The following is a 12,083-nucleotide window of genomic DNA, read 5'->3' on the forward strand; positions in this document are numbered from 1 at the left end:
ATCGAATGCAAAATTCGCCCAAAATAAGTAGTAGACTTCCAGTTTCATCTCTGACCTGTAGGGCTTGGACTCTACCACTCCTGTCCTCACATCCAAATGTCAGGCTCTCAAGAAAACAGGCCAGGGTGTGTACAGTCTGGAGCAGTGGCACCGCTGTGAAAGAACAGCTCACTTGGAAGAACTTAGGCAAGCCTTAACCAGTAGAACACACAGAGGTGCAATGCGGAAGGTTTGAGAGTGAAGTGGGAATTCTCAGGGGCTTCCCAGGCTCCGTGAGAATTCCCTCCAGAAACTCCCTCTTCAGTTCTTTGTCAGTGTTAGGGCTCTGGTTTTGGTTTTGGTGCTTGTTTTTTAGTTTGTTCTTTTTTCTTTTCTTTTTTTTTTTTTAAGATTATTATTTTACATGTTTGGTGTTTTGCCTGCTTGTATGTATATCCACCATAAACATGCTTGGTGCCTAAGGAGGTCAGATCAGAGATACAAATTGGTTGTGACCCAACATGTGGGTACTGGAAATTGAACCCAGGTCCTCTGCAAGAACAAGTGCTCTTAACTTCTGAACCAGCTCTCCAGCTTTGCTTGTTTAGGTTTTAAGGCAGGACCTCACTAAATAGCTCAAGATGTCTTTAAACTGGTAGTTTTTCTGCCTCTCCCTCACAGTGGTGGGATTGTAGGAAGAAGCCAGTTCTCAATTACAGTTTAGATTTTAAATGTCCCCAAAATGTTCTTCCACTGGGAAGTGGTCTCCAGTGAGCCGTTTTCAAACACACTTTAGTGCCTTCGATAGGTGTATGCCAGGAGGGCTCTGACCTCATGAATGAAACACTCCATTGAGGGATTGATAATGTAATGGAATCCTGAGAGGTGGTAAACCTTTTGTGGAGTAAGTAGTTTAAGTTCATTGGGGACATGACCTTGGAGGATGTTTTTTTTCCTTGTCCTCTTCCTTTCTCTTTTTCTGTCCTAGTCCCCAGCAGCTTTGCTCTACCACTCTTGCTGAGGTGGTCTGTTTCCCAATACCCAAAACAATAGGGCCAGACAGCTGTGGGTTGAGATCTCTAAAACCAGGAGCCAGTCTCTATAAGTACTTTGTCATGGCAGTAAAGCTAACACAGTGATTATCTGAGAATATCTTCCAAGGACTTCTAGGGGAGGGAGCAGGAGGAGGGATCACTTTGCATCATTCCCAAAGAATTCTCAGTAGCAAAAGCCTACTCTCCAATGGATGAGACCCTGCCAGACCTTGTCTAACCTGAGGAAGGGCCTGCTAGCCTTCTTGCCTCACATAGAGAAGGATCTGAAAAGCATTGGCTCTGATCACAGCACAGAATCTCAGACCCCTAGATTATATTAACTATACAGTTGTAGAATGCTTCCCCTGCCCCCATATTTTACACTATGTTAATAGCCTTTGACTATAATAAAGGTGTGTGCACTGCAAGTTACAGGACCTATTAAAGAGGTCTTTGGGGAACAAACAATGGCATGGATGAAATCAAAGCCTCTAATAAATATTAAATGTAGCTCAGTTCCTGGCCACATGCCAAGAATCTATTCACTTCAGTTCCCAGTACTGGTACATCATGTCCAACTTTAGTCAGAAAAGTTACAAGGCTTTGTAAAGGCAAGAGAAAAACGGTAAGACCGAACAACAAATTGTGAACCATAACCAAATTCAGATGTGCCTGTTGCCAACTTTAAGCTTATCAGATAGAACGTTTAAAATAACTATGACAATTAATAAATTGAGACTCTAATGAAAACTATAACATGCCACAAAAGAATAGTGATCCAAGTTGACAGTTGGATAATTTTTTAAAGAAAGAATAAAAAGAAAATACTAGAAAACACTACAACAAAGATGAAAAATGGCTTTCATGGACTTGCTATTAGGCCCAGTGTAGCTAAGGAAAGGATCTGTGAAATTGAAAATAGATCAGTAGAAACCTCCCAAACGAAAATGCAGATAGAAAAAAAAAAAAATGTGCTCTTGAAGATGAGGATAGCTGGGCGTGGTGGCACACACCTTTAATCCCAGCACTCGGGAGGCAGAGGCAGACAGATTTCTGAGTTCGAGGCCAGCCTGGTCTACAAAGTGAGTTCTAGGACAGCCAGGGCTATACAGAAACCCTGTCTCGAAAAACCAAGGAGAAGAAGAAGAAGAAGAAGAGGAAGAAGAAGAAGAGGAGGAGGAAGGAAGAAGAAGGAAGAAGGAAGAAGGAAGAAGGAAGAAGGAAGAAGAAGAAGAAGAAGAAGAAGAAGAAGAAGAAGAAGAAGAAGAAGAAGAAGAAGAAGAAGAAGAAAGATATCTAAGAACTATGGGCAGTTTCAAAGATCCAACATCTGCATAATTACAATACCAGAAGATGGAGGGGGTGGAGAGAGAGGAGAGGACGGACAGAATGGAGAGGATGGACAGAGTGGAGCCAAAGTAATGGAAGCACTTAACTCACACAGTACAACTCAGATGCAGGAAGCCTGAAGAACAGTGAGCAGGATAAATACTCAGAATCTTCACCTGTATGTCACATATGGAAATTACAGGAAACCAATAGAACCCTTGAAAAACAATAAAGAAATTTCCAAGAACCCTCTTGTTACACACAAAGAGGAGAATAAAGTAAAATGTTTAATTATGAAAGAAAAATATCAACCCAGAATTTCGAGTGTAATAAAATTATACTTGGAAAGGAAAGGAAAGAAAGTAGTGACTTTCTAAACAAAAATGGAAGAGACTGTTTGCTTTAGTTCTACCTTACAAGAAAAGGGAAGTGGAGGAAGAAACTCAAATCTGTAACAAGAAAGGAATAGCATAGGTTAGAGGGATGGCTAATCGGTTAAGACCTGCTGCTCTTTAGACACCAGAGTGTGTGTCTGTGTGTGTGTGTCTGTGACTGTGTCTGTGTCTACACGTGCACGTGCGCACTCACCCACACACAAATATAAAAAAAAGAAAAGCAAGGAAGAAATTACTAAGTTTTTAAAGTTCCTTATTCTAAATAACTGCTCAGGCTGGAGAGATGGCTCAGTGGTTAAGAGCACTGACTGATCTTCCAGAGGTCCTGAGTTCAATTCCCAACAACCACATGGTGGCTGTAAATAACTGCTCCATTAGTAAGTGATGGTAATATATGGGTAAGTTGATGAGGATGAAGAAAAACAATTAAGATCATTGTTATGTAACAAAACTAAAGGTAAAGTGATACATTGTAACTTACATTCAGCTTAGATTATGTACTGCAAATTCTAGGGCAACCACTAAAAAAATTATTAATAATCATAATACATTTTTTAATTAAAGAAATACCATGACATGATAAAAAGAAAATGGGATAGTTAAATACTCAATTAAGACCAAAACAAGTAGAAGAGAGAAAGAAAAAGAAACATCAAAATATAACACACTTAGCAGAGATGAAAGGGCTCAGTAGTTAAGAGGAATTTTCTTGCAGAGGACCCAAGTTGGGCAGCTCACAGTCACCTGTAACTCCAGCTCCAGGAAATCCAGGACAGTTTTCTGGTCTCCTCAGGCACCTGCCCTCACATGCACATACCTACACATAGACATTCATATATATACATAATTAAAAATTAAATCAAATATTTAAAGATTTAAAATTGTATATGATCATTTATCTAATTGTATTAATAATCAGTTTGAATATGAATACTTTAAAGGGTAGTCTCTCAGAGTAGATAAAAATAAGATCCAACTATCTGCTGTGTACAAGAAACTCTTTAAATATAAGAGACTAGTGGCTCCTTAGTGAAAACTAATTATTATCCATTCCCTTTGCTCAAACTTCTGAGTCATGAGCAGCCATCATGTCTTATTCATCCTCATCATGGAGAAAAAGACATATGTATAGCATAGAGAGAATTCTTAGTTATGGCAACAACAGCAGTCACAGTAACTATCCAAAGCTGTACGAAAATCAGAAGCAAATAAACACTCTCTGAGTAGCAGCTTTGAAACTGAAAACAGATGGGAAGGATCAACCAAGATCAGGGTTCTCAAACTCTGACATGCACTAACGTTGTTTATGAATGTAAATGGCCACTTCCCTGAGTCACTGGTTCAGTAGATGTGGGACACTATCAGAATCTGTATTTCTAACAACTTCCCAGAAGCCTTCATGCTGCTTGTGCTAGGACCGCATCTTCTATACCTTGGCCATGGATTTTTCCCTACTAAGTAAGCACTGGTGCACCCAACCAGTGAAAAGTGTCTGCTGTGAGTCCACATTTCCAGGAAATGTATTCAGTTTGTGTTTGAAACTGAAGCTTGCTTACTTGAGTGCTTATTGTTGGGACTGCTTCTGGACTTACTAATGAGTTAATGACTTAGCAATTACACTGAGCTCTTTGCTACCTAATGAGAACAGTGCCACCTAGAGGCATTAGCCCAGAGGGCCAGCAGATACTGAGTAGCTGGGTAGAAGGGCAGTTTATCACCACTAAGGACTTACTGATCCTCATCTAGGAGATGTTATGCAGTGCTGCAGGAGAATTAAGTAGAACTAGAGATGCCCGTCTCCACCTTCTGAGGTGACTCTTTCCATCTGTACCCTGAGGATCCCAAAAGTTCTATGATGCCAAGTGTAGCCATGGCCTTACCATCCTCGGAGACCTAGCAGAGGTAATGTAAAGGTCACACTTACAAGTGTGTGCCCTAGCAGATGGGTGAGTGCAGCAGGACGGTTGCGTCATTTCCCATCCCAGATGATGGTCCTGAGTGTAGGTGCCCTGACATGCAAGATATAGCCTGAAAACTACATGTTGACTGAAAGAGAGCTATGGCAGCACATCAAAGGTTGGCAGACATTTGGCTTCATACTAGCACGTGTTAAGATTATGAACAGTTGGAAATACTCTTCTGGTTGCAGCACATCGACAGAATCATAAAGTGGATATAATGACAGAGGAGATGTTCTCTGATACCACAAAGGGATGATTCAGGAAAAACTGAGACAAAATGTTAACAAGTTGGGACTTTAAAATGTTTTTTGGCTTTGACTCACTAGAACAGCTTACTCCGTGGCAAATTTATTATCAACTACTTCAAGTCTTTTGTTCAAAACATATAAAACACAAGCTCGGAACTAAAGCTGGTTTAGCTTTAGCAGATGGCAACATTACCTTAAAATTTTATATAGTCTTTCATAAATGATGAATTTGTCTCGTGCAGTTGTAAAGAAACAAAACCACACCCAATAGTCCTACAGACAGACAGAGAGACTGCTTTGTAAAGTTCTCTCCTCCCAGGAAAGTGCGTAGCAGAAGAACTTTGAGGAAAGATGTGCCCAAAAGTGGGGACAGTCAGGTCGGTGCTCATGACCACTAGAAATTCAAGCAAGTTTCCAAGTTAAAGTGCAGAGCTGGAGAAGAATCTAGAAACCAAGCACATTGTTACCGCCCTGAGGCTGCTAAGAGGACTGAAGAGCTTGACTCAGGTTTCAGATGTATGGGTGAGAGACACTCAATGAGTACCCTCACTGGAGATATCCTCAAATCAGAGACAGACAGAGACCTGAAATCCAGACAGTTCTGGTGACAGCATTTCCAATAAGAGGTCCTTGGGATGACCTACATGCTCATCAGTATCTGGATGTTGTGTCTGAAAACCCCAGCATCTTTCTAAGTGCACTGGGGGCTGTTGGCATGGTAGCATGGACCCCACAGCCAAGCATGCTGCTCCTTTCGGTGTTGTCCACATACATGTCCTGGTGCAATGTCCCATGTCATGCTTAGTTTGTGACAACTTCCTTTTCTAACCACTTTGTCCCATTTCTCCCTGGAGGCAGTAATAGCCTTCAAACTCCTCACCATTTCCAAGTATGACACTTTGTGCCTCTTGCTTTTGTTTACTGGTTCTAGCATTTGTTCTTCCTGCATTTCTACCTGTTCCTATATTTATCCAGTTGAAATCCTTAGTTGTTCATTTGTGCCTGTCAAGAGGAAAACATAACTTGGTGACTTTTGATTAAACACTCTGTTTGGAGAATAATAATTAAAATTATTTTAAAGATATTCTTGAAGTTCATAGATTATTTTTATTTGTTTTTTAAGTTAGGTAGCATTTGTAAATAAGTGTAAATGTCCATCTCTCATCCCTTCGGTGTGTCAAACACTTTGAGAGCTGGCAGAGTCTCACCAACATTTCCATCCAAGGAGCTTGCAGAACACTGAGCTGGGAATACAGTATGCTCCCAAAGTGTGAGCATGCCCTTTCACCTCAATAAACCTAGAGATAATAGTGAGAGGAAAGTCATTTGGATCTCTGAGTGAAGGAAGCATAAAGACTTGAGGGCCAGAGTTCTCACCCAGCTGCTTCTCTGATCTTTAGCATGAACCCACAAAGTCCTTTGGGCTTTCTATATCCCATTTGAGTAACAGCAAAGTAACTTTTATTCCAGTAAAATAGAAGCAAGATACCTGGGGACTGCATGTCAAAGTTCTCCTTTTTTCAAACATTAAGGTCAATATTTATACTTATTTAACAGTAAAGTTCTATTACCAAATGATGGCTAGCATTGCTACTCTTTTTAATATTATAAATAAAATAATACATAAAAAGGTTTCTTACATTCCGCTTCTGTTCTACCTTCATGAATTTAGAGTAAAATTTTCATTGGCTTTTTAGATTTTTTTATTATAATATACATGTATGGTAAACATTGTTTTTAAAGAATAAATTGTACACCCATTTTGATCAAAGAATTTCAAATGCAAAGTTCTGATTTCAGCCTTTTATTTCTCCTTGTAAGCTGTTTGATTGAAATTATCAGGGTATCCTTATTGAGTGATGGTGGAGCAAGATGGGAAAGTCACATTCACCAGTGAAAATAACTGTGTGAAAGGGGAAGGGCTCCGATGTACACATCCCAGAGCACAGCAGTGAATTATAGTCTTATGGTCACCAAAGACTTAGAAATACTGTTTGTGTGAAAACCGATAGTTAAACTTATGCCTAATTAAAGTTAAACCTAATGTTTAATCTGTAGTTAACTATACTTATATAGGAAGGTATGTATAGACTTATGCCCAACTTCAAATATGTAACTAAACGTATACATCTATGGTAGTGTTCTTGTAGTATTCTCTTGAATAAATTGGAAAGAGGTATAATGACACTTCTCTCAGTACAAATGATCACTGCCTTTCTGAGGTCCTTTTTTAAAATAGATTTATTTATTTTATGTATGTGAGTACACTATAGCTATCTTCAGACACACCAGAAGAGGTCATCAGACCCCATTACAGATGGTTGTGAGCTACTATGTGGTTGCTAGGAATTGAACTCAGGACCTCTGGAAGAGGAAGGAGTCAGTGCTCTTACCTCCTGAGCCATCTCTCCAGCCCTCTGAAGTACTTCTTAAGGGCTTCATGATTATATTTTTAATCTATTGGGGGAGGGGGACTGAGAAAATGGCTTCATGGGTAAAGTGATTGTAGCAGAAGCCTGAGAACCAGAGTTTGGCACCCCAGGACCCATGTAAAAGGACATGATGGCCTACTGCAGCCCCAGAAAGCAGAGGCAGAGACAGGCTTCCCAGGACAAGCTGGCTAGCCAGACCAATCAAATAGCAAGCTCTAGATTTAATGGAAAGCCTGCCTCAGTATATAAGGTTGAGAGCGATCAAGACACCTACCATCAATCTCAAGCCTCCACAAACATGTACACACATGTGTACCCACACACGTGTAAACACTCAGACCCACAAGCACATGTACATATGCAAAATAAATAAAATCTGTATTTCCTCTTCCTAGGCCGTGATCTCCTTGAAGGCAAGTGTAGTTTTGTTGTTGTTATTTTTTTTTAATTTTTCTTTCATTCAGTACATCCCTATTGTAGCTTCCCCTACTTTTACTCCTCTTTATCCTCCCCTAACTCACATACCCCTCCCCGTCCTAAAGAGTAGGTCTTTCAGGGACATCAACTGAACACACAAGATACTATATAAGACTAGGCACAAACCCTCACATCAAGGCTGGACGAGGCAACCCAGTAGAAGGAAAAGGGTCCTAAGAGCGGGCAAAAGAGTCAGAAACACTCCCAGTTCCACTCTCAGGAGTTCCCCCCTACCCCCAAAAAAAGAAAACCCAAGCCAACAACTATAACATACATGCAAAGAATCTACTGCAGTCCCATGCAGGCTCCGGGACTGCCACTTAAGTTACTGTGAGCTCCCTTGAGCCCCCTTAGTTGATTCTACCTGCCATGGGCTTGAGGTGTCTTCAACTACTCTGACCCCCACAGTTCCTCCTTCCCCTTTTGTCCTCAGGGGTTTCCCAAGCTCTGAGAGGACAGAGCAGGTGAGACCTCCAACCTGGGCTCTCTCTTCACCTAATCTTTGGCTGTGGATCTCAGCACCAGCTCCCAACAGATGCCAGAGTTGGTCTCTCTCATGACTGGACTAGGCACTGATCTGTGAATATATCAGGATACCCTTTTTTCTTTCTTTCTTTTCTCTTTGAACATTCTTTCTTTGCTCTCTTTTTTCTTTCTTTTTCCCCCTCCCTCCCTTCCTTCCTTCCTCCCTTCCTTTCTTCCTTCCTTCCTCCCTCCCTTCCTCCCTCCCTCTCTCCCTTCCTCCCTTTCTTCCTCCCTTCCTCCCTCCCTTTCTTCCTCCCTCTCTTCCTCCCTTCCTCCCTTCCTTCCTTCCTTCCTCCCTCCCTCCCTTCCTCCCTCCCTTCCTTCCTTCCTCCCTCCCTCCCTCCCTCCCTCCCTCCCTCCCTTCCTTCCTTCCTTCCTTCCTTCCTTCCTTCCTTCCTTCCTTCCTTTCTTTTTTTTCCCAGTTGTGTTTGGTTCTACCCTAGGTTTCTGGTCTTCTGAATAGTGTCAGGCATGGGTTCCTCCTGATGACCTGGGCCTCAAATTAGACCAGCCATTGGTTGGCCACTCCCACAAGTTCTCTGCCACCATCATCCCAGCACATCTTGCATACAGGGCAGATTGTAGGTCAAAGGTGAATGGGTTGGTATTCCAGTCCCACCATTGAAATCTTGCCTGGTTGCAGAAGATGGACTGTTGGGGCTCTGTATCCTTCATTACTAGGAGTCCTTACGAAGCATCCTTATAGATGCCATGAGTGTCCCCTGCACCAGGTTTCACATTGTCCCCCCATCCCCTCCCATTCCAGTCATCTCCCCATACGTTCACTCCATCCCTCCCCATGCCATTTGATCCCTCCTGTTCCCATCTGCACTTATCCCCAGTCCACCTGCAGATGTATTCTATTTCCCCTTCCCAGGGAGACTCGTGTGCACCCCCACCTCTCAACTCCCCTTGTTACCTACCCTCTCAGGGTCTGTGGGCTGTAGCATGTTTATCATTTACTTAACAGCTAATGTCCACTTGTAAGTAACTACATACCATGATTGTCTTTCTGGCACAGTGGGGTTAAGCAAATGTAGTTTTTTGTTGTTGTTGTTGTTTTTGTATTTTTTTAATTAGGTATTTTCTTCATTTACATTTCAAATGCTATCCCCAAAGTCCCCCATACCCCCCCACTCCCCTACCCACCCACTCCCGCAAATGTAGTTTTTAATTAAGTCTTGAAAACTCTAGAAAAAGAGTTAGAACAGAAAGAAAGGCTATTTCAAGTCATAGGTCAAGACTGTATGAGTTAACATTTAAGTTTCTATTTAAGACTTTTAAGTTCTTTAAATATAAACAGATTATTTAACATAGGCAGCATCACATGTTTTGTTAGTTCACTGAATATAAGCTTAATCCAGTGGTGCCCAGGGTATAATCCTAGAATCATATCTGTATCTCCTGGAAACTTAGAAAATTCTTGGCCCTCTACCCAGACCTACTATGTCAGAAACTCTGGTGTCAGGGCCCTGGTATCTGTTCCAACAGACCTTCCCAAATATTCTGTTACATGATCAAGTTAGAGAACTCCTGGCCTAAACTAACAATAGTTCATGGACTAGTTGGAAATCCATGGACTTTGAGAACATCTCACCTCCTCTCTGTCATAGGTCTGTGCCCGACAGTCTCACACATACGTCTGTGAGTTGAGCTGTTTCAGATAACGCTTCTTTTCCAGTTCTACGCTAAGGGTGGATTGTCAGTGCCTGTTGCTGTAGCTAGTCTGGTATACTTACTATACGCATGGTAAAGACTTAACTCTGAGTTACTGCTTTAAGCTTCAGCATTTTTGCAGATACGTTTTCTTCTTTAATAAGCTTGTTTACTTACTAATTAAAGCATGTTCATACTTTTGCTTCTAGAAGAGTCAAATGCTCAAAAAATTGAGGACGTCTATGGTCTGAATGGTCAAATAGAGCACAAAATAGCTTTTCTGAGAGCTCATGTGCCAAAGGATGTGAAGCTTATACTCATTGGCCATTCCGTAGGCACCTATATGACCCTTCACGTGATGAAGCGTGCCCCCGAGCTGCCTGTAAGTATGCTTTTGAAGGTGATTGTGGGTGCCTGATTGTGTTTTTGAAAAAATCCTCATCTTTCCTTTGATTTTTTTTTTTTTTTTTTTTTTTTTGGAAAGCAGAGGGAGGGGTGTGTGGTATCTACCTTTATCCTTATCTCTTTATTACCAAAGATGTGTTTAAGAAATTCCCATGATGTTCCAGTGAATAATAGTGGGAAAAAGGTTTTCTAAATGAATCTCTTTGAATCTAGGGTTATCAGGAGTTCTGATGTCATGTTTAACTTTCTGTCTTTTATGAAGTAATGTTTAAGAACAGTTACTGAGAGTGACATGGGAAGGACTCTGTCTTTATTGAAAGAGTGTTCTGAAAATATTCATAGGTGAGAGATGGCCCAGAGGCTAAGAGCACCGAGTGCTCTTCTGGAGGGCCCGAGTGTGATTCCCACAAGGTGGTTCTAAACAGCCTGTGACTACACTTCAGGGATTCTATGCCCGCTCTGGCCTCCACAGGCACTGCATGCAGAAGGTGCACAGATATACATACAAGGTCAGCTGATGACATGTTCTGCTTATAGCTAACCTTCCTCACACATCCAACCAATACCAGAGATGTTACACACAGAGATCTTGAAGAAGTGAAGCTGATGAGAAGCACAGAGAACAAGCTGCCCTGTGTGGTACAGGACTAGCTTTGGAATGACAGTCAGAGGAAAGGACCTTCTGATCATGTGTACGCACACTGGATGTGTGGTGCACAGTGGGACACTGAGTGATCCCTCTGATCTGCTGTATCTCACTCACCCTGCGGGTACTTGCAGGCTGAGGCTAGGAGACACTAAGAACACAGTTGTGATACTGCAGTATGGTATACTAGCACCTTGTCTCAACAGCAGGGATATGGTCAAGGGAGACCCTCTCTACAGGGACTGCCTGCCTCTCTGTTAGAGAGCAAGTAGCCTAGAATGAGCAGCACAGTGGGTATGGGGTGCTGGGGAATCTGAGGGTGAAACAAAATCCCCAGCAAAAGTGGAAGAGTTAGTGGGATGACTCCAAGGAAGGTAGGCCACTGGCCACAACACACAGCAGAACTTCCACGATTCCTGACACAGCACTTACGACACAACCCAGAGCTAAGGCTGGCATCCTGCATGCCAATCACCTGTCTAACTAATAAGCAAAGACAATAAATGCCCTGTAACCCAGGTTCCCTGAATGCAGACAGGATCTTCTGCTGGGAGTGTAGAGTTAGAGGCACATTCTAATCTGAGATAGACAAACCACCCATACAGTAAAATAAAAACAGCAACTCTCTGTACTGGCTATTTTTGTGTCAACTTGACACAGCTGGAGTTATCACAGAGAAAGGAGCTTCAGTTGAGGAAATGCCTCCATGAGATCCAACTGTAAGGCATTTATTTCCTTAATTAGTGATCAAGGGGGAAAGGCCCCTTGTGGGTGGGACCATCCCTGGACTGGTAGTCTTGGGTTCTATAAGAGAGTAGGCTGAGCAAGCCAGAGGAGGCAAGCCAGTAAAGAACATCCCTCCATGGCCTCTGTATCAGCTCCTGCTCCCTGACCTGTCTGAGTTCCAGTCCTGACTTCCTTTGGTGATGAACAGCAGCATGGAAGTGTAAGCCGAATAAACCCTTTCCTCCCCAACTTGCTTCTTGGTCATGATGT

General features: G+C 42.1%; 1 protein-coding gene across 2 annotated transcripts in view; it reads left to right on the top strand.

The window, feature by feature from the left end:
• Ldah (lipid droplet associated hydrolase) overlaps positions 1 to 12,083 on the top strand; it is a 94,463-nt gene that overhangs the window by 22,073 nt on the left and 60,307 nt on the right. For both annotated transcript variants that reach the window (XM_021178871.3, XM_029484714.2), the window contains one exon: positions 10,246 to 10,418. In XM_021178871.3, coding sequence (XP_021034530.1) covers positions 10,246 to 10,418 — 173 coding nt within the window. The remainder of the gene's footprint in view (positions 1 to 10,245; positions 10,419 to 12,083) is intronic.

This window comes from Mus caroli, unplaced genomic scaffold (assembly GCF_978045245.1).
Source record: "Mus caroli unplaced genomic scaffold, Mus_caroli_1 scaffold_14, whole genome shotgun sequence".
Taxonomy (NCBI): domain Eukaryota; kingdom Metazoa; phylum Chordata; class Mammalia; order Rodentia; family Muridae; genus Mus; species Mus caroli.